This window comes from Phasianus colchicus, chromosome 3 (genome assembly GCF_987193195.1).
Source record: "Phasianus colchicus chromosome 3, bPhaCol1.hap1.1, whole genome shotgun sequence".
NCBI lineage: Eukaryota > Metazoa > Chordata > Aves > Galliformes > Phasianidae > Phasianus > Phasianus colchicus.
In genome coordinates, this window is record NC_143438.1 from 60,858,458 (window position 1) to 60,882,210 (window position 23,753).

The window sequence follows — 23,753 nt, forward strand, 5'->3', positions numbered from 1 at the left end:
ACATGTGAATGGTCCTGGGAGGTTACTGATGATGACTGAAGCTTTGCTGCTGCTTGTAAGTGGGATGTAGATTGTACGATCAAGGAGGATGTTTTCTGGTGTGAAACTTGAAATGATGTTAATATGTACACAATATAAATTCTTTTCAGACTGCTCTGCCATCAGTTTTACTGATAGGCCATTAAATATTCATGTTCTTTTAAACGCCTTTACAACACTTTTTCAAAAGTTAATTTTGGGAGTTTTGTATTTAATGCTCTTATTGCCATTATATAAAATTAAAAGCATTTAAAATAAATATTGTATGCGATTTGTGGTACTCTACAGATGACGTCAGTCACAATCAAGTACAGTCTACGTTCTATGACAGTGACTAAAAATGCATTGGCAGCCTGCATCTGTTTTGGAACAGGACTGCTTACCTTGCTGTGCAGCACAATTAGTCTTAGAGTAGCACACCGCTGGTAATTCAGAGGGAAGGAAGAGGTTATGGCTCCCTCAGACTTACCCTGAAGCTTCTATACACTCCTGGTACCCATATAAAGGTTCTGGCCAGTCCCTGCATGCACTTCTGTGGCACTCACTCCTCTCCTCAGAGGCCACAGTTTCACAACAGCTGACCCAGAAAATTCTACTGAAGTCACACTTTTTAAAGCTTTTCAGCCAACTTTACTTCAACTCCATAATTTGTGATAACGTAACAGTTCAGTTATATCATTAATTGTAAAGTTCAGGATATTGACCAACCTCTTAAATTTGTCTGAAATGTGAGAAAAGTGCACATTAAACTACTCTGGTTTGAAATGTTGATGTGAGGTGCAGGTATTCAATACCCCAGAAATACAAGAACATGGCAAAGCCTTATTAGTGACAAAGCTGTGGTAACAGAAACGCCCTCTGTATGGAAAACGTAGCACAAAGCTGCCATCAATTAATGTACTGTTTACTTTCATATACGTTATTATGCATCTTTCTACTTTAAATCTTTCCATTCCATGTGCCAGTGCCCTCAGAAAACTTCCCAGGCAGCAGTGCTCAAAGTGGGGACATGCACACTAAACAGACACCTGCAACAGAACCCAAGGCCTGCACCTGGCTCTCCATCAGCACATCGGGTGGCCCAGCAGCAGGTCTGCAGATTAGAAGTAGTTACAGTGGGAACCTGACATCCATCCTGTAATGCATTTCAGGATCCACATGGGCTGAGTGACTCTCAGCAGCTGTAATGCATTAGAGATGCTCACAGCACATCGATGCTCTCAGCAACACACGAAACAATTAATGCTGATATTCAGCATAGATTTTTAGAAAGAATTTCCAGACAATGCTTTGAAGAAAAGGGATTTTGATTTTTTTACTTCAGTCCAATGTCAGAAGCTCCCACATCCACTCACAAATGGGATTAGAACCCTGGCACTCAGCACTGGGACCCACTGCACTGGTTCCTATCCAACCAGAGCAACCTGCTTAACAACAAATGGCACAGGCTGTTTAATCAATATTACATTTAAGTAGTGCTATATACATATTTGTAAATTCATTTCCTTTCCATTAGAAATACTGACATGTATCTAAAAGCCTGCAACAAGTAGCAAAGTTGATACAGCCAGCGAGGCCCTGTCCTTAACAAGGTCACCCAGGATGGCCCTTTGCAGAGCAGCCCACTGAGGTGAGGCAGCTCATAACCAGCTCAGCACCCACACTCACATTGCCTTTGAGCCTTCTCCCCTTCTCTCCGGCTAGCAAAGGAAGGAAGCTGACGCAGGGTCAGAACAAGTGGTTTCATTACAAATTTATTTCTTTAAACATGGCCACCTCGAGAATTACAGTATTACTTCAGGGAACATGAAAGAATAACCAACAACTTAATTTTAGAAGGGAAACGAACAAGTCAGAAGTTGTTTTCCATACAGTAAGAGGCCAAGCCAATAAATTCCAGAATCTGAGGACAATTTCCAAATCCAAAGCTGGGCTCATTGTACAGTGGAAGCCGACTGCAGCCTTCGCCGCCTTTCTTGTACTGCTGGACTCCGTTGTAACTTAAATGTAAGGGAGCAGAATGCAAAAAGATCTCTTTTACCAATTAAAAGTTAACAGCAACAGGCACATATTAAAATGACTACGGCAAAGCCTTACAAACGGCTTTACACTGAAGCTCTCTCCCAAAAATGGCTGTTGCGACAAACTGTAAACAGAATCAATAAACAGTCTTTTACAAGAATAACAGGGAAATACAAATGAACTAAAAGAAAGCACCAGTTTCTCAAATCAGCTTACAGTTGTGCTTACTGTACTGAAAACGATGTCAAACAAATTACAAAAATGGAATGTTGTTAAGTTTAAAATTAGTCCTTTAATTTTGTCCTAAAAAAACGTTTTCTCCTTTTCCCATCCAAACCCCATCAACGGGCGATGTTTCAGCAGAGGGAGGAACAGGTAAACAATGCACTTGTTTTTTTTTTGTGTAATTTTTCTTTTTTTTCTTTTTTTTTCCTTCAAATCACAAACAAATTTGGTCACTTAGCTTTGTGCATAGTTTAAGGCATCTGTAGCAATCTGTTACAGTTTCCTCCCCGATGTGGCTGTTCATGAAATTGTCACATTCTAAAAGAATAAATTAAAAAAAAAAAAAATGCTGCCTTTCAAACCCTGCCCAGACCCTCCCACCCCACCCCCCCCACACAGACTCACGCACCCACACATACACACACTGCAGCAAAGGGGCATTTGTACCCTTGTTCTGAAGGACACGCTTCCCATCCCGCTTTATTTCAGATTGGCAAATACCCTGAGCTGATTATGGTGTTGAGACATTCCACCTTTTTTTTTCTTGCATGTGCAGTTCAAGTGTACAATAGTGAAAACAACATGCAATGTTTTCACTGCAGAATCGCAATGCAGTTCAGATGCCCTCCCACCCCCCCACCCCTCCCACCCCTTCCCGAATTCTGAAGTGTTTTCCGCTTTTAAAAAACTGCATTCCCATACAGCACTGGAGTAAAGCTTGGCTGTGCTCTATGATGAATGCTCAGTTCCCAGTGCACAAACAAAATTATGGCAAATGGGAGGCTTTTCCGGCATCCAAAAAACAAGAGCTGCAGTCTCGGATTTGATCTTTTTCTTTTAAAAAAGCAAAAAACCCAGGTTAGTGGTTCCTTCACAGCCATGCGCAAAGGTTAAGTCTAGAACCCATAGTTTCAGAGTACGTTTGTAAACATCAAGTCTTGCCAGAGGCAGCAGAGGATGGGCACTTCACATTTCCGTATTAAAACAGGGACTGAGTGGAAGGTATGCTTTGAACACATTCATGCAAGTCTCGCTAAACTCCAAGGAAGTGGAACGATCCATCTCAAGTCTTAGATTTGAAGACCGTGTTTCAAATTTCACTAAAGAAAAACAAAGGTGTGGCACAATGAAGCCTTCGTACTGTTCCTCCAAGGCTCAGTCACCGCTGTGCTTTGCATATTCAAGGTTCCGAACGAAAACCAACTGAGGCATATGCATATTGCTCTATGTTCAGATCTCGCAGTTAAAAAAATCAGGTTCAAATGTCCGTGTCGAAGGAAAACTTGGAAATAAATAATGCTGGCATCATTTTACCAAGACCTCGGGTGGGCAAGTATCTCCTTTAATCCAGCTGTGCAGACACCGAGAGAAGAGGCAGTTTTGTCATGAGGGCTGAGGTCAGGACAATCGAGGTTCCTGAGGTAATATGTCTGAGTCCATCTCCTCAAAGGCAGGGTCAGCATCCTCCCCGCCACCGGACTGTTCTCTCTGCACCCCCTTCCAGCTCGCCTTGTTCAGTCCCAGGTGGCCGAGCATCGTCTGTGACAGCCGCGTGTTGGAGAATCGGGCCCACTCTGCAAACAGTGGCTCCACCAGGTAGGTCATGAAGCCTTCAAAACAGCAAACACACACAGCCACGTGAGAAAAACAGAGAAAGAAACCACGTAGTTTAAGTAAGCTATAATAATAAACTGAACCATGCAGAGTATTGCACTCAGTACAGGTTAGGGAAGGACCTGCTGGAGAGGAACTCTGTGGAGAAGGACCTGGGTGTCCTGGTGGTCAACAGGTTGGTGATGAGCCAGCAATGTGCCCTTGTGGCCAAGAAGGCCAATGGGATCCTTGGGAGCATTAAAAAAGTATGGCCAGCAGGTCAAGGGAGGTGATCCTCCTCCTCTACTCTGCCCTGGTGAGGCCACATTTAGACTACTGTGTCCAGTTCTGGGCTCCTCAGTTCAAAAAAGACGGGGATCACCTAGAAGGAGTCCAGTGGAGGGCCACAAAGGTGATTAAAGGCCTGAAGCACCTCCCATATGTGGAAAGGCTGAGAAATCTGGGTATCTTCAGCCTGGGGAAAACTGAGAGGGGATCTGATAAATGTTTATGAGTATCTAAAGGGAGGAGGGAGGCGAATGGATGATGCCAGGCTCTTCTTGGTGGTGTATAGCAATAAGACAAGGAGTAATGGCCTAAAACTTGAACACAGGAAGTTCCGCACTAACATGTAGAAGAACTTCTTTATGGTAAGGGTGACAGAGCACAGGAACAGGCTGTCCAGAGAGGTTGGGGAGTCTCCTTCTATGGAGATGAAGACCTGTCTGGATGCCTACCTGTGCAACCTATCATAGGGCACCTGTTTTAGCACGGGGGTTGGACTCAATCTTGAGGTGTTTTCCAACCCCTGAAATTCTGTGGCTATTCTTTTCCAATGCACATTTAAAAACTAATTTTGATATTTAGGACATCTTTACAAAATATAAAATATTGTACTGTCAGTCAACAGCTTGGGTTGGAAGGGACCTTAAAGATCATCTAGTTCCAACCCCCTACAGGGGGCAGGGCTGTCATCCAACAGCTCAGGTTGCCCAGGCCCCATCCAACCTAGCCTTGAACACCTCCAGGGATGGGGCACCACAGCTTCTCTGGGCAGCTGTGCCAGTACCTCCTCCACACTCTCAGGGAAGAATTTTTTCATTACACCTAACCTCTCACCCCCCTTTTAATTTAAAGCCATCTCCCTTTGTCTTATCACTATCAGATTGTGTAAAAATTCAGTCCCCTTCTCCCTTGTAAGCTCCCCTCAAGTACTGGAAGGCCACAACAAGGTCTCCCTGGAGCTTTCTCATGTCCAGACTGAACAAGCCCAGCTCCCTCAGCCTGTCTTCATAGGAGAGATGCTCCAGCCCTCTGATCATCCTTGTGGCCCTCCACTGGATTAACTAATATCAGATTACAACATTTTTTTTTTTCCAGAACAGCAAGCAAATACAGGAAAATATTAGAGAACAGGGAGAGAGAATCTAAATCTTAGTTATCTAATCAATAACTAAGTCACATAAACTATACAATAAATCTTTTAGAAATTTAGTTTTTCTAACAAATTACCTCATAAATGATCTAAACATGGGTGGAAAGAATTAAAAAAAAGCTGATTCTTATCACAATATAAACCTGATTAGAAATACTGGAAAGCACAATCAGAAACAATCTTTACCTGGAAAGGATACAAAACAACAACATACATTTAATTCATTCTAAGCCAATCTGACCATAAACCATTCCATAATTTATATTTTTGCTGCACCTATTTGCAGTACCTATTCACATAAACAAGTGTAAGACTACTAAAGTTGTGCTTCCATCTGTAAATTACAAAAACATACGATTTTTCCAACATTCTAAATTAGACTTGCAGCTGATTGAACAGATGAGAATCTTCTCAATCTCTAATTTCAAACACCAACTCATAGTACAGTTATGGCTAAATATATTACTCTTGGCAAGATTTGAAGATTCCTATTCAATCTACATGAACTACTTAATAAACAAGTCATCCCTTCTGCTATTTTAAATCTAACTCGAGTTAGCAGTAAGTAATATCATGTCTCTGTGGTTCTCTATCAGAGATGTATCTACTGCCCTTACTAAGGCTGTATTTAAACTGACTGCTAACATTCCAGAAAGCTAAATCCAGACAGCTGGAATCCTCCTTTGAAGTGCCACACAGACAGACCAGGCAGAGCTTCCAGCAAATGTATGGATATGGTATTTTCTCCAATATACATTCAGAATGGGATCTACTGAAATACACAGAAATGCAGTTACCAATCTGGATGTTGGCAATGGTCTCTGTCTGTCGGTCACAAAGTGGACTCACACCCAAGTGATATTTTTTTTCAATATCTCCTAAAGAAACAGAAGTATAATATAACAGGTTAAGTCAACAGGTCCAATAACATGGGTTTTGGATTATTTTTTTTTCAGTCACACAAGCAGTAACAAATGAAAAGCATCAAATCAATGGGTTCCTGAACATACTTCCTTGCAAAAACTCCCAGGCTGCTGTAGAAATGACAAATTAAGACCTCCTCATCCCACTTTGCTACACAGAAGACAACAGTTTGGCCTTCAGGAATTTCTCACTAAGGGCAATTTGCTGTTACACTTCCACACATCTTCCTCTGACACTGAGTTCCACATGCTTAGCACTCAAGAAGTCAGCTCTCCATTTTTCATAGCCGTGCACATTAGCATTTCTCAAATCAAGGTAAACCAGCCTTGAAAAAGGAGAACCACAAGTTCTTTATTATAAAAAGAACTCAGTAATAGTGGGCAAAACTCATGTCTTCCATTTGTCAATTAAAAGCTTCATCAGATGTTGTCCACGTAGTTAAGGCTACCGATTTATCAGAATCTCCTTCCTAGCTTCTTCCTGCTCACCAACAGACCCTCATTGCCAGAAAAATTTTTAATATGTAAGATCTGGCAAGAATATATTTCCTAACTTACTGAAAGCAGCAGGAACACATAAACTGAACATGATTATTCATCTGATGCACCTTTCAGGATGGAGGATCTATTGAACCTGCCATTCTGCATTCAGAATTCTAAAGTGGTTTTCACCAGGTGTCAGTAGCACCAAGCTTTTCCAAGAAACAGCACCAGTATAGAAAAAAAATCCCACACTGTACTGTAGGTCTGTATTAGTCATAAATATAAGTCATTATTTATTTGCATGCAGCTATGACTCATGATTGCCTTCTCCCCACTATAAATACATCATCTGCTATCCATACTCTCACTTGCCTTGATGGAAGAACTCCTCTGTTACTTTTTCGCTCCACTGCTTACTCAGCTCCCAAGTCCGACACGGATTACAAATATCAGCACACTTCAAAGCCATCTAGAAAGTTAATATACAGCATTAGGCCACCCAACTGACCCCTTTCCTTCCAACAGTATCTTCAGTTACCTATTCCCTGACATTTTGAGAACAACAAACCTACCTGTCATTTGTGCTTCTCTCTAGTTGCATTCTACAATCACACTTAAACACTCGGGAAACAATTAGATCTTGTGATCATCTCTGAGCAATACCAAAATTAAGGCAAGTCAAAGCATTTCAAGGGCATTACCTTTAGCATATGTACTAATAAAGGAGGCAGCAACAAACTCAGAAGCGTCAGCGTAAGCAAACAGTATTTTGTGTTTCTACCTCTTAAGTTTACATCTTCTGTAATGGTATGCAAAGGACAGAACTTCTCATCTGTTTGTCCATTTTCTTTTGCAGTCCACAGAACAGACCTAATGATACATATATCTATGAAGCTGAAGCTATGAAGCTGATTCATTTAGTTGTACTTTTTTTTTTCTTTGCTGAAATGTGTTCTAACAAAGCATTTCACAGTTCTGAGACTGTGCTGGAGTCATCAGAAAGCAAAATCTAGTTCTCAGAAGTGCATCTCCCCTTGTCTTAACATCTCTAAGTTTTCAGATTACCAGCATGCGATATCTCTACGTGCTACATGCTAGGAGGGAGGGAGGGAACAACCTTTTTTTAGTGAAACAAAACAACTGAAGGTATTTATTTCATTTTTAACATAGCCTAGAAGTAGTAGTATTTAGCACGGTCAATTATTTTTGAAGTTAAAATCATGTTTTCAAAAAATATAACAAAAAAATCACCTGTAAAATGAAGTGACGGTGGTTCGCATCCTCTAAACATAGGTCTCCTCTATCCAGGTGGGATCGGAACATGGACAGATACTCATTTTGCTGACTGATGTCTGTGGCAAGAATGAGATCACCGATCTGGCTTTCCATCAGCTGCCTGAAATTAGTGGTACCAAATATTCAGAGAGGATAACAAAGAACAATAGCTATCACTAAATTCACATTGGTTGTGGGTGGGATTTTTTTAATCATATTCATTATTATGCAGATGCAAGTCACAAGCTTACTGATCAGCATTTTCATAGCAGTTTCTTCTTTTGTTTTTCCTGCCACTTCCAAACAAATATTGGGACATTTCATTGGCAGCTTTCAGAACTAACAGATTTGGATTGTTTGTTTGTTTTTCCCCAAATACACACAAATTAATTGTTCAAAGTGTACTGATTGTTAACATGGGTAAGAAGGTTCTATGCTAAACTACAATTGCAGTGACAGAACGAGAGGTTTAACATAACCAGGTGCTTGACTATACCTCTTCAGTGTGCTCACACTGAATGTTGTTTTCCAAGCACTACATTGCACTGCTCTATTCCAGCAGCAAGGTATCCAGGAATTATTAAATAGGTCCAGATACCAAATTTAGGTAATGAACTGCCATGCAATAATTTTGCTTGTTTAGTAATGCTCTCCTTATTCAGATACAGCTTACTTGCACCTTAAACTAAGATAAATTACTTTGTATAAACATACCTGTTTTCTAATGACATATGTGCAAATAAACCAGACTCTCTCAGCAACCCCACTGCTGATCGCCAGTGATGGTTCTCCAATACTGAGGTATTCTGTAAATGACAGTGATATTACAGGTTTCAGTGACTTTTTTGTAATTGAATGCCTTACACTAACAGCTGTACTGCACAGGGGGCTTCTGTTTGTTTGCTTATAGAGAGAACCAAGTCTCTCACATCCTGAATACTTCATCAGCTCACAGTTTTATCCCAGGGGCATGGAAATAGTCTTTCAATTCACACCTACAACAAGCTGAAGACACCGCAATTTATATTCTTCTTCTGTTCTCCTTCAGAATTCTCCAAACCCGATTTCAACAAAGCAACTAATTTTCTCCTTACCTTATACAAAGTTGCTAAGTAATGGTTTGTTTTAATTAGGAAAGGTTGGTTAACGCCTGGGTGATCCAAATCGTGTGTGGCAGCTGCAATTAAACTGAGCAGAACATCCCACGGAGTTAAGGATTCGGACAGCTGTAAGGTAATAACAAACAGAATCCTGTCAGCAATACAAGCGTGGCCATAGCATAGCTGCACCAGCATCACATTTATGGTCTTCTTTTTCAGTAGTTCAAACCCAACAGGAATTCAAAGAAAAGCTAGATAATGTGAAATCAATATTCTACTCTGTCTCCATTTTTTTTTGTTTAGCACTTAAACATAGGAGGAAAGCCTAATTTGCACTAAAACAGAGGACAGTATTGCAGGTACAAAAGTGAAAAGCTGCAACTCTCTTGCAATGACTGGAGGTTCTATGCCCTTCTGCATTTACCACCTATTACGCCTCACCTTTATCATCTTGGTGCAGCAGAACCAGTAACTGTATATGTTACTAACGATGCCAATTCCATACTTCTATCTGAAGCATTACAAAACATTCATCAACAGCATTACACTAAAAAACGCTCAGAGTTGCTAAACTGTGTGCCTTACTAAAGGCACACTGGGTATCAGCTCTGCTTCTTGTTGTGATAAAAAAGGCGAGTTTGGGGAAAGGAGGCTGTTTGCTTTGTTTTTTGGGGGGCTTGTTTTTTTTCTTTTTTGCTTTTATAGTAAAAACTGTATGTGCACACAATACACTGTGTTCAGTTTTGGGCATCTTAATATCTCAGTACAGAAAGGACATTGAGGTGCTGGAGCAGGTCCAAAGAAGGGCAACAAGGCTTGTGAAGGGCTTGGAGAATATGTCCTACAAGGAGAGACTGAAGGAACTGGGGCTGTTCAGTCTGGGGAAAATGAGGCTTAGGGGAGACCTTATTGCTCTCTTCCAATATCTGAAAGGTGCTTACAGAGGGAGTGGGGTTGGTCTCTTCTCACTGGTGACAGGATGAGGGGAAATGGCCTCGAGTTGCACCAGGGTAAATTTAGGTTGGATATCAGGAAACACTTCTTGACAGAAAGGGTTGTTAAGCACTGGAATAGGCTCTCCTGGGAGGTGGTTGAGTCACCATCCCTGGATGTGTTTAAAAACCATTTGGATGTGGTGCTCAGGGACATGATTTAGTGGAGGGCTGTTAGAGTTAGGGTAGTATGGGTAGGTTGTGGTTGGACTTGATGATTTTTAAGGTCCTGAGCAATTCTATGATTCTATGATTAAATGCATGTATTTCTGTATGTATAATTGAGAATGCTTCCTTACCTTAGGCTCTTTTAAGTAACAGTGCATGGCCTGAGTCACATCAGCAGCATGAACTGCATTATGATAAGGGTTTTGACTGTGATAATCTTCTTGAACCATAACTGCAGGAAAATAACAAATATCTAAATTTAAATAAAACAGCAATTTTTTCATGCATCATTTTACATCTCCTTGTTAGACACAGAAATATGCAACATCACAAGTTACACACACATAAAAGTGTCAAAGTCAGTAAATTGTCAGTTGAACCAAAACCAAGTATAAAAGATTTTTATGTGAGGAAACTTTTCCACAACAAATGAGCTACATGTAAAGCCATCTCAGAGAAAGAATTATACAACTTGAAATCAATATATTATCTGAGATGCTCTGACTTCCAAGGAAGTCTCCCTTTGAAAACCTAGCCCGCTTGAGTGTTGAGGCAACCTAGAATACAAAATGAAGATGAACCAAAGCATTGGGATGACTAAACATCATGCCTTGAAAACAGACAAATCAGAGGAAGTAGGCAGTGTTTCACTGTCATAGCAACTGCTTTTCTTTCCTTTTCCTACAGTGGTCATGAGAAGCCACTTCTAGGGCATTTTCTAGTACTTGTGTACTTAGGGAATTTTAAGCCTATATACAATTTAGAAAGGAATCTCATTAGCAGTGGCTAGTCAGGCCATCATCTAAGATTAATATTTCCTGCTTATTTTCTTCCTTGTTTTTCTCCTCCATCTTCCTGACTGTCTTTGAACATAAGTACAACATTTTAAAGGATATCCACATTAGCTTGAATACAAAGAGTAGAAGAACTATAACATTTAAAAGGATAGAGAGAAGATCTAAAGAGCAGCAATCAAACTATACTTCAAATTGCAAAGTCTTGCCTGATGACACATTAGTTCATCCAAGCCAACCTCAGAAAGAACACTTTCCTGGCTGACTACACTCTGTCATTCCCATCCAAACATCTCTTCCTACTCAGTTTACATGCCAGCACCCTCCACGTGATTGTGACTGTAATGTTAGAGCAATGCATAGTATTTGTGAAGATTTGTGGCTTATGAAAAGCCAAAAAACTGTAACCACTGTGTAATTTTGCTGGCATTCGGCACACTGCTGAAACCTCATATGGACAATAATAAAGAAAATAAGCATCTCTGGGCTCTGTTAACCTGAGGTAGAACTCATTTTCACATATTCCTCATGTCTACTGCATGAGCGAAGACGCCCATCATTTAATCCTCTGTTTTTAAGGTTTCATAAGCTGGTCCACATACTCAAAGTCTAGAATACTTCTAACTTTATTAAAATAAGTAGAACAAGGACAGTATTTTGAACACTGTTTGCCTTGTGCGTTGGCAAAATGCAGTACTTGTATTTTCTCTCTCTTTGAATGTGGAATAAGAAATTGAAAGCATACAAGAGGAGCTGGTCAATCTCCAGATAACCTTTTGAAATCACAGAAAGACTGTGTGTGCATATAAGCACATGTGTGTGTTTATGTATGTATACATATATGTACTTATACACACACAAAATAAAAAATTAAGGTTCCACTAAGGACTAAAACCAGATTTCTCTTCTTCTTAAAAAATAAAAGATTCTAATAAGTTCTCAAACAAGATGGATTCTGTGGGGTACTGGGGAATACATGAAGTATCAGTCATCTGAAATTTTATCTTCAGATTACTACGACCTAGGGTATAAAGGACAACAAAAGAAAAGAAAGACTTAATGCCAAGAAGCATTACTTGCAAAAAAGCTCCTTGATTCAACAGATAGGCTGGGGCAGAGCTAAGAAATGTTTTGTTCCTGCTGTTAAGTAGAAGGCAATAAGAAAATGATGATTGATTTCAGTGTTAGAATAAAATGTTGCCTTCTCCCACAGTCTAACACCATTTTAGTGGCTTACAGTTTTGAATTCTGATTAACTAATCCAGTTATTCCTAACTGGAGTTCCATTTCAAGTTAAATACTCCTTTGATAAATCTCCACTAGCCAGAGGATAAGCAAGGTGACAACCAAAAATGCTCAGTTACAACTTCAACAGCTCAAAATCAGATTTCCTTTAACTGCTTTCTGCACACATCTATACCAGTCCTGAAAGTCAGCTTCTGTGCCTTTTTAATACTGGAAGGAGTTGAGTTCCTTTTTAAAGATTAAACTCATGACAGAACAGATACAAATTCTCAAGTAGAAAGAGAATTCAATGATGAAAACAAAAACATTCCCTTATTTGAAAGTGGAGAAAAGCCTACTGAATGTGGTTGTCTTCCCTTTTAAATGATAAGCTTCAGAACCACAAAACTGCTTTCTCTGAAACTGAGAAACCCTGCTAAGAGGGATCAGAAACCTCTTCCTCCTGCTCAGTTAGAAATCAGCATCCCATTCCACAGAATTAAATAAAAGGTGCCATCACAGAAGAAATGAATGAATGATGGAAGCCTCACACCGGGGTCTGGGGCACAGGGATGCAGCTCCTTCAGCTGACAAGTGGAAGTACCCACTTGGTTTGAATGCTCCATGTTGTATCTACAGCTCTTCCCATTGAAGCTTTCCAGTGCCACAGGCACACACAGCCCAGTTAAAGTCTCATGTCCTGTTTATGGAGACAGTACACCTACAGCACAGTGAGTACTTGTATGAGAGCTTCAGCAAGCAAGACATGGCATCAAATTGGCCAACACAGTATGATCAGCATTATTATAAAATTATATGGAAAATTTCAGAAACAAAAGCTAAAAAGAAATGAAAATTGCACCAAATAAAGGAGCAGTCTATCTTTTTCAATAGAATCATCACGTGAATGAATTCACATTCATTCCTGAAATTTAGATTTAATAAAAACAATATAGCATCTGCCATAAACATACCAATACTTGCTTGGTTTTAACACGGAGACGTCTATACTCACAGAAACTTGAGATTTTCTCTCAATTGATACAGTTAAAATTACTGTACAATCTGGACAGGGTTGGCACTCTTCAAACCTTATTGCTGAACTACAACCAGCACTTTAGTTAAGGCATAAAAATTCGGATAAACAGCAATATTCATCATAATAAAAAGCTGTATTTACCCAAAAATCTACGGAGTTTCATCGTATCTAACTGGAAGTGTTCAATTAGTCCATGAAGATTAAACAGATGAAAGGTTAAGCTGACTAGACTGTTTCCTAAAAATAAGATGAAAATACTAATTCATTGGAAGTCATGAAATCAGTGACTTTCACAAGAAACGTATTTCAAACAAATTGGACACAAAAATTACACAAGCAAATTTCTCTACACCATGATAAATACTTAAATCTTCTTGCATGACAAGATTCCATTAGCTCACTCCTCTAGTGACTGCCAACATTGTTAACTGCCAAACGACAGGAGTAAAATGTTACCAACATTAAAAAAGCAAGTTTCAATGTTCAAATCCATTACAACAGTATTCAACTTCGTGGTATGTTGCATCATTATTTTTATAGACCTACACACAGCTCAAAAAGGAATACAGAAACCATCAGAAAAACAAAAAGCTCAGTCATGTCAATTTGTGTACGTTGCACATACGCTGTCGTACATTTTCATCTTTTTTGTATGTGTTAAATTATTTCTTATTTCAGCCAGAAATCTAATAAAAAGCTTTACATTTCTCTAGGAAATGTATACCATTAAAAGCTTGTAATATGTTTCACCTGCTCACAGCAATAATATTGCAACCACGTACAGTGATAAAACAAACAAAGCTGTAAAAGCCAAAGAAATAGCTGCATGTTTACTGTTCACCTGAAATAGCTTGCAAATTATTTACTCTGCAAACAGTACGTAGTGAAGGATTACTCAGGGTTGGTACATTTACTCTGACAATCTCAATTAGCATGAATCAGATAATCTAGCACAGGCAGAAACTGAGATACAAAAGGACAAACAATTCTGCTAAATCTAACTTATCCTTTAGGGGTGCCTGCCACTTCCTCTCCATAAGATACACAGTTCTTTAGTTCTTTAAACAGCATTTACTGAGCAACTCATTTTTTTTTTTTTACAGGTTTGCCCAGGGCAGCTCACCAGGTGAAGGTGCATGTACAGCAATGTTGTACATTCTACCCTTAAGAACATCACTGTTCCAAACATGCTCCTAAACAACAAAATTTGGATGCAAAGAGGATGGTTCAGAAAGGCTTCACAAGAGAAGCTGCACAGTATACTGGAAGTACATCTGAACAAAATGCATACTTATGACAGAGAAGACTCTGTATCAAAAAGAGGACTTCAGATTACTCGCCTTCTGCTACACTAATCTTTAATAAACTATGTTTACAAACAAGTTACCTCACACAAACTGCTTTCTGAGTTAGAGTTTACGATTATCCATATAAGCATTATCTTTGTAAGAATCCCCACTGTTTCCATTTTTTATATTCATGTTTCGCTTTATATCAAAATGTGAGGATACTACTTTTAGTCTAGGTACAGCATTTAAGTCAAGCATGCTTTTAACAAAATAGCAACGGGGTGCCGTATTTTGCTTTTTGAACTTAAGTTTCTGTCTTCCTGCCAAATTGTAAACACAATAACTGTATCTCTGCTAACAATCCCATCAGACTGATGGAAAAATAGCATCAGCTGCTCACAGTCCAGGCTCCAGGAGCTTTCCACTGGCACAAGTGCCAGTTTCCTTGGACTCACCCATCTCCTTCTTTCCATTGCTCCATATTAAAATACAAGCATTCTCTCTATCCACTACAGCAGTCCACCTCCTTTCCAGCACATTTACAGATCTCTTTTCCAACTGACTGTCCATAGCTTCACAATACTTCATTTGATTTATTTTTTAACCGACTCTTTCCTACTGCCACTTGTAATGGGTATGGCAAAACCATAATCTTTTCTCCTTTTGTATTTTGTGTAAACTATATATCCAGCAGTTTATGTCTGCTCACTTCCTAATTCTCTAGGTATTCTACCAGATGTTGCAATTACAATGTGTTCATACTATTTTGCCTTTTTATTGTGCTGTAAAGTAATACCAACACAACTGTTCAATCCAAAATTCAATTTATCCAGAAAAGTAATCATTCACTGCAACTGACCTTTTGCACACAGATGTTTAAATTAACACCATTCCACGATTAAAAAATAAATTAAATGAGCAAGATTATCAATTTATATTAAATACTACTTACAGTAAAAAAAAGAGAGAAAGAATACCACCTATAAAGTACAAGGGCATCTTCTATAAATCAGTGATTATTATCAGTACTGACATTAATGGCATTTTAACAGTGTGGCATGGCAAATCGGAATTCAGATTGAAGACTGTTAAATCAAAAAGTTCTACCTGACAAAATCTTTGCTTTTTAGTTAACCAGCTAGCACATACCACAATGTAAGAGCAACAGCTAAGTTATACTAGGAGATAAAAAGACAAGAGAAAAGAAAAAAGCAAACTCACCATTTGTCAGTCTATCAAAAAGAAAGATATCAAAATTCCAGTTTCCAACCTTCTCCAACATACACTGAAAGAAAACACAATAGTTTTAATTCTTTTTCCCCCTCAGTATGTGGCTATCTTCCTATATGCCAGAGGAGCATTTAAGCTTTTAAGGGCTTGCATCGGTCTCTAGATTTCTACACACAAAAACAGTAACGTAAAGATTCAGTTTGTCTGAAAATTGGAAAACTTGAAAATATATGCTTCAAATTAAAAGACTGAAATTTGAGAAGCATCTTGACAGTAAAATTTGAGATTTCCCTTTCATCCTCTAATCATTTTCATAAAAGTAGTATGACAATTTAAAACAATTAGGTTAGAAGCAGCAGCAGCATGACAAAATAACTGTTCAAACTTGGAAAATAAAATTGAGATACTTTAAGAGGCCCACGCTTGACATTTCATGCAATCATCTTAACAAATGTATTGATCACAAAACTCTGTCAGATGACTTCCAACCTTTCGTCTCAAGATCTCTTCCAGATCTTCCACTTCAAGTTTTGCAACAAAGTAATAATCTGTAAGTAGTCCTTTAATTTCTCACTTTCCCTTTTTGTTTAAATAGGGAAAATACTACCTAGATTTTTTCCTCAGAAAACAAGAAAAGCTTGTCATTTCTTCATTAGAAACCATCTTTTCACTTTACACTCACTGGACTACCACTTCACAGCTGCTATACATTCTTTCATGAACACAGATGGACAATAACACAGCATTTTCAAGGCTTCAGAGTTTAGGTCACCACCTTTGGTACCCTACCTCCATTAGAATTACCTGCCCAGCACGTCTTACAGTAGACACCTGCTCTCTCAGATTCTCATTAAACCTGCAGTTGTGATCCTGCCTGGTACTACATGCTAACTTTTCTCTACCGACCACTAAAACTGAGTTACCAGAAGAAATACACAACATTAGCAAGATCTTTCTGCTGTCAAATTACACGTGTATTCTTTAAATCCATCCTTAAGGTTATCAGATTCTTCCTACACTGCAGCCTGATCCCATTCAGTATCAGCACACTGTATTACAAGGATATTCCTCTTGTGCATAAAGGTTATTAATAAAAAGCATTATATACTATCAGTGGCAAGACACAGCCTTTGGGCTCTTAACAACCTATAAACTTTGCCTACTCATTCCCTGTCAGCACTACATCTCTCCTGTTTCCAAATTCACTAACCCTTCACCCAACTAGCAATTATTTACTATCGCCTGTCTTACCAGTTAGCTCTAGTATAGCACAAGTACATTACAGCTATCACACTTTTCTGGAAGAACTGCATATAAAAATATCATTTTGGCATAATCATCTTCTGACAAATTAATACATTCTATTGAGCTTTCAGTAGTAGCTAGTCACTCCCTCAGATGATCACTAATGAAATTACATTAAAAAGGAAAAGGAGAGGGAGGGTAAGAGGTTGTCCAAATTGCTCTACTCCATTTGCTAAATACAGTTACAATTTCTTTTCTTCACTTTTTCTTTAATTATCACAGTGTAGCCTTTATTTGCCATTCAAAAATCTGCAAGCCACAAAAGTATATAAGCTCTAAAAATTATCCCACTAAGCTTGGAAGAGGTGAAAGAGTTTGTCAGAAGTCACAGAATTTTGGCTGGATTTTATAAAGGTATACACATATAAATGCACACATACACACACATATGAAAACACATGCTTAAAACCTGTATTTACTTGCACTGCCTCTTAACAAAAGATATTTATATGTGAGTAAACATAAAGAAGCATACTTGATAAAACGGAGATAAAAATGAAATTAAGCAACCAACCTTTGCTTGTCCATTATAATCATCATCTAAAATGTTTGAAGAATTTGGAACAGTGATACCACGGAAAAAACGGGAAGATCTCAGGTAGCGCTGGAAACTAAGCAACCTTCTCACATTTCTTGCTGACACAGACACCTCAATTTCAGAATTTGCTATAAGAAAAAACAAGAGAATAAATACTGTCTCTGAAAAACCTTTACTAAAAAGAGATTGCTCAAGGAAGGTTGGTACGACTGCACTGTTCTTGTTCTTTTGTTGGCATAGCAAACGTTCCAGCCACAATTAAAGATCACCATGAAGAGTGAGTGCAGAAACACGGCTTGGAAAAGAAATTTTTTTATTTAAACACCCTGTGAAGGAAAACAAATATTTAAATCATAGTCGAGATGTATCTTCCTAAGGAACACTGCTACAGCTAGGACAGAAATGTTATGGAAATTGGGTAGACACAAATAATATTGCAAGCAATTCCTTTTGGGAAATTTCTGTCACATAGACATATCCAGTTCATGTCCCTAGCAAATCACACACAAATAAGAAACAGACACCAGCAAGAGAGTATCAGCGTATTGATAAAGTAGTTAAAAAGAGCATCTACAATTAACTGTACACATATATTAAAACTCCAGAGGTTTGCTTAGCTTTACTGACAGAGTTTTAAAAACAGTTGCATGATGTAGGTGCTCGTGCAGGTAATTTTACCCAGTCTCTCTTCTGCTAGTAAAACTACCACATTTATTTTCACTGCATGTGATTTGCCTTCTCAGCAAAATCACTATAGAATGTGTTTGTAGCTTGTTTTCAAAGAACAATCTACATGATTTCTTTAATTCTTACTACGCTAACCAGTTCAGCTATTCACTCACAGGGTCCATCTATTTGTTTCAGAAACCTGAAAACTAAAGTACACACAGCTAGTTTCTTTGCAACGCTCCAGATATTTTCAGCCTGAAACATTAAATGTCAAACTCCACTTTCCTTTACTTTCTTTTCAGCATTACTCCCAACAGCAGCTTCACACAACCAACAAAGATGTTGATACTCCTTCACTTTGCCCAAGAAGATTAAAAAAAAAAGAAAGAAAAAGCATATTAAGACAGGAAGTAAAAGCAAAAACTCTTTTCCAAAAATACAGACCCTCAAAACCAAGATGAGCCAAACGTGCATAGCACAGGCGCCTTGCCATTCCACAAAGGAGGCACACTAGACATCAGTGAAATAAACAGCTACAATATTTGTTCTAACAGCCAGACCAGAATATGCTAGAGGCAAAGGCACGAACTTATTAACAAGCTAAATTAAAAGTCTCAGTGACATCTAGTGAGAACAGTTTGATTCTATGCAAAATAAAGCTTTACCCATATAATGGTTCTCTGCAGTAGCTATAATGTATTTTCTGCCCTACCTTTACTCATTAATATATTTACTTCTAGTCTACAGTAACAAAACATGGGAACAATTAGACTAACAGCACTCTAACAGTATTTAAAGTACAGCAGCATTTTGCATCAGCAATCCTCATTATCAGCAACTGAAAGAACAAAATTGGAACAATCTTTCAGACCTCTCTGAAAAGCATCAGGATACTAAACTTCCCATCACTTGCAAAGAACTAAAGCAGACAAATTCACATGAAATATTTTCCTCCAAGTCATCACAATTAAGGCCCAGGGCATTTCCTCCAAAGAGGCTGATACATGTATATCTTGATTATGTGAGCAGGTGTACTACATGTAAGAAAAGTTTCTTATAAAACAACATTCTTGCATACATCAAGCAGATAAATGTATTTATGACAGCTTGTTAATGTTAGGGTACAGTCTGAGACACTGTCAGTCCTGCAGAATACAGAAGCTCCTGCTTACAGAGGGTAAGCTTTGAAGATCTTCTCTTTCAATCTTGATTGACTTAAAACCCAATTTTCAGACCTGAGGTCATTAGGCTTGAAATAAAATAATAGGAAATAGTTATCCTCAGGTCATAAACGTATCTAAAATGTCCACAAATCCATATGTACAAAGTCAAGGAACTTAACTAAATCTGAGTAAAACAAAGCATCTCCAATAGCAGAAATCAGTGTTCCTTAGAGAACAAGTAGTTTTCTTGATCATAAGCAGTCTTCTACAGCTCTGTAGTTAACCAAAAGCTGCTTCTAATGTCAGGCTACAAACAACCATCATAGATGCCACTCATTAGTCTTTGGTAGAACAGCACACTGTAGGTAGCAGAAATAAAACAAAGCATGATCCTTCAATTGTGCTTGCCTAGATTCTACCTACTTTCATGCTTACAAGTCATTTGAGGAGTTTTGCACACATTTGTTTTAATGTTTTTCCTCGTAACGTGGGTACGGAGGCAAATTTTTCAAAGGAAATGCAGTTTCCTGTGGAGCTGAACTTTCATGACTTTTTAGAATATGCTACTGAGATTAAGCTTAAAAATAATCACCTCTCTGAATAATCACATTTGCACAGCTCATAAACAACTATCCTTACACATTAATCCTACTTTTTTCTTCCTTTCCCTAAATAAGAGGGAGAAAAAGTTCAGCTTCCAACCATTCTGTGGTTCTGTAAAGCACAGCTTCTTCAGCTGATGTAATTCAAACAAGCTACAACAAAGCCAACTTCATTTGAGCTTTCTGGGCAGAAATAGCCAAGATTGGAAGGGGCTTCTGGGTCCATCTGGCCCAACCCCTGCTCAAACAAGGACACCCAGAGCATTCTGCCCAGGACCACATAGCTTCCAATTACCTCCAAGGAGGAGACTCCATAGCCTCTTGGTAACCTGTGCCAGTGCTCCATCACCCACCCCAGTAACAAAGCACTTCCCTGACGGCAAGAAGGAACCTCTGTGGGAAACTTCCAGTTTGTGTCCATTGCCTACTTTCCCATCACTGGACACCACTGTAAAGACTGATGATGTCCCCCCTCCAATCCTCTCTTGCAGGTTGAAAGCTCCCAAGCTCTCTCACACAGAAGCTGTTTCCTTCAAAGGAGAGGTGCTCCATTGCCTCTACCATCTCAGGTGCTACTCACTGGACTCTTTCCATTACGTCCAGCTGTCTCTTGTACTGGGGAGTCCAGGAGTCCAGAACTGAAAATATAGCTTTACAGGTGCTAAGTACAAGGGAAGGGTCACTTCCCTTGACCTGATAGCAATACTGTGCCCAATGCAGTCCAGGATATTATTAACCTTCTTAGTGGCAAGGGAGCACTGCTGGTTTGTATTCAACTTGGTGCTCATTAGGACACCATTAGGAGGCCTTCTTGATCAGGCTAATTGCCAGCTGGGCAACTGGCACCTGGGGCTGTCCTTCCCCATGCAGAGGATTTGGTATTTCCCTTTGAACTACTACTTATTCCACACGTAACCTTCAGCTGAGCTTCGGATATACAACTTGACCAAACATCTAATCATTGCAGATCTAAATGATGGGAATAATTTCCAAATGAGAGATTTTGAGCCCTTCCAGAATACCTTACTCAAGAGGACTATACACCAACCCAGAAAGTGAATTATTCTATGACAATTAAATATTTGCTACAGGACATTCTGGGATATGTGAGTCACACGTGGAGGTTTGACAGGTAATTTAAAAAGCAGACTATATAAGAAAATTGCTAGCTTTCATAGAAGGAAAAAAATATTTTTAAGCCACAGGAACACTGATGGCACCCATGCTTGCAGTTTCCTTTTCATTAGAAAGAAACTGATCCCTCTGAGTTCAGGCAGATCAGCAAAGATAAGTTCATGGGAGTCTGTAGAGCAGGAATTATACAATGGTGCAATTGAAACTTTTACTTCCTGGCACAGGAAAAAAAGAAGAAAAAACTAATTTTCCATTTATGTATGCAATTATTAAGAGAATGTCAGCCTGCCCTCTTCTATCATTAGCCATTAGAGAACCTACAAAAAAACAGAGATCAAAGTATTCGCAGTGGAAAGAAGCTGAGTCAGAAACATATCACATTTGCTCAAGACAAAACATACTACAAAAACATCCCCCCTCCTAACCCAAGTATACTTCATTTCATTTGTAGCCTTCAGTGTGTCTTCCTAAAGTCTAATACTGACCAGTTGTTTTTAAGAGATAAGGACAGTTTGAGGACAAATCAGAATGAGAAAATAAATAAGCATATATGACATGAAAGCAAAGTCAGGATGTGGGAACTGTTAAGAAGGAAGTTTCAGCATTCAGAAGTGGCTTGGCTACAAGGAACCAGAAGACTGTCTGTCTAGCCAACAGTAACTCTATGACATTCTTTCTTAAATCTTCATTTTCCCACTTCAAGTTAGAAAATCATCCAATGATTTTTTTTTCCCCCAATTATTTTTTCATTATTATTACAATAGCCATATTCTTGTTTCTAGGCATCCTAGAGAACTGATATAATAAAAAATGACAAAGTGCTCCAAAATACAGAAAAAAAAATGAACTCTCCTGTTTAATAACATCAGTTATTTTAGCTTATACACACATACACACTAAGAAAATAAAGTAATGCAAGTTGCCTTCTTGCAACAGATTTCATCTGCATTCCAAGATGCTTATTTTAATCTTCTCACTTCCAATCTTTTAAGTGTGGTGTACTTCATGAGAAGCTAAAGGCAAATAACTATCACATTTCATGGGGATACTTAGTATTCTCTCCCCCACACACACAGTGAAATAGGATTACAAAATTAATATGGAAAAGTCAAAACCACCTATAGACCAGTATTTATTTCCTGCATGTTTGTATCCTTTGTATAGTAAGGAAGAACAGTAAGAGGAGAAATGACAACTTCATGGTGGTTTAGTTGATAATTTATTTATAGAAACTAAATCCCAGCAGAAACACCTCAGCTTGATTTAAATTCAAAAAATAAAGATTTGTGGCATCTGATCTGGTTTTGGTCAAAATAAAACTATCAAACATATGAACTTTACCTCCATGTCTTCTGTGCTAGAGCCCAAAATATAAGTTATCCATAATAAAAATTGAGTTTTACTATTACCAAAAGAAAAAGTATAACTGGTGATATCAGTTATAAACTGCCACTAACAGCAAAAAGAAAATTTTAAAAAATTGAAAGGATGGATCTCCATTAGGTTTGAATATCAAACTGAAGTTTCACATGCACAGATCCATCAGAGGAAATTCTTTCTAAAAAAAAAAAAAGACCTAAATAGAATCTCTTCTCTTTTCATGGAATTAACCTCTCAATGTTCTTCCATATTAAAGCCAGCTATACTACTTACAAGGCAGATAGTATTACCAAGCCTGAAATAAGTTTCTACTACCTGTAACAACATACATTTGAAAGAATTGTAACTGCATTTCTAAGGCCTTCCAGAATACAAATCATTTTGTATTTATGAACAATTTAAAATATTATCTAACCCTTAACACCACTAGAGGGACCCATAAGCTTTCTAATTTCACATCTATTCCACATCACACCATTAGCAAATGCATTATATTAGATCCCTGCTTTTTCTTTCAGTCCTGTTATTTAGTTGTTCTTTAAGTTTTTCACAGTCACGATCTGCCTTTAAATACTCTTAAGACATTCTGTATCAAAATCATTAACAAGAACTATGATTCAGTTTGTAAGACATGAATTCAGGGAAGACTTGAAAATTCACACGTAAAGATTATTGGTGTCTAAATTACCTTATTATAGCTCCTGTCTTCCTTAGAAGACTATTCTCAAATCCTGTTAGCATCACTATAAGGCAATATACCCCATCTTAAAGTCAGGTCAGACTGTCTTAACATCTCCTACATACTAATTTTCATACCATATTCATACATTCTCTTTTAAACAATCAAGATCACTGAAAATTTAGCTACAAATTAAGGTTTAGTGAAAGAAAAATGGCTTTGCAAGTGTCTTCCAACTGACTGGAATCAGAAAAACTTCTCAACTCTTGTGAAACTCTAGCACTACTACCAACCTAGTAGAAACCCCAGCAGACATCCCCTCACATTTTTACCCTCAAGGATTTTACACAATAAAACACCAACTTAACTAAGTACATTTGTAAACAATCAGCATACATCAGGGTCAGAAGAGACAGATGTGATGTCTGACAGCTCTTTGGTTCAAACCTCTC

At 38.4% G+C, this 23,753-nt stretch overlaps 1 protein-coding gene across 4 annotated transcripts in view; it reads right to left on the bottom strand.

Annotated features, from left to right (window-relative positions):
- Window positions 1-1,777: 1,777 nt before the first annotated feature.
- Window positions 1,778-23,753, bottom strand: part of PDE7A (phosphodiesterase 7A) — a 72,035-nt gene continuing 50,059 nt past the window's right edge. For 3 of the 4 annotated variants that reach the window (XM_031612889.2, XM_031612890.2, XM_031612892.2), the window contains 10 exons: window positions 17,651-17,802; window positions 15,823-15,886; window positions 13,454-13,549; window positions 10,387-10,487; window positions 9,090-9,221; window positions 8,710-8,801; window positions 7,972-8,116; window positions 7,093-7,189; window positions 6,112-6,192; window positions 1,778-3,896 (listed from right to left, as the gene is read on the bottom strand). In XM_031612889.2, the coding sequence (XP_031468749.1) occupies window positions 3,685-3,896; window positions 6,112-6,192; window positions 7,093-7,189; window positions 7,972-8,116; window positions 8,710-8,801; window positions 9,090-9,221; window positions 10,387-10,487; window positions 13,454-13,549; window positions 15,823-15,886; window positions 17,651-17,802 (1,172 nt within the window). In that variant the 3' untranslated portion in view covers window positions 1,778-3,684. The remainder of the gene's footprint in view (window positions 3,897-6,111; window positions 6,193-7,092; window positions 7,190-7,971; window positions 8,117-8,709; window positions 8,802-9,089; window positions 9,222-10,386; window positions 10,488-13,453; window positions 13,550-15,822; window positions 15,887-17,650; window positions 17,803-23,753) is intronic. The other variant, XM_031612891.2, reaches the window with a different exon arrangement.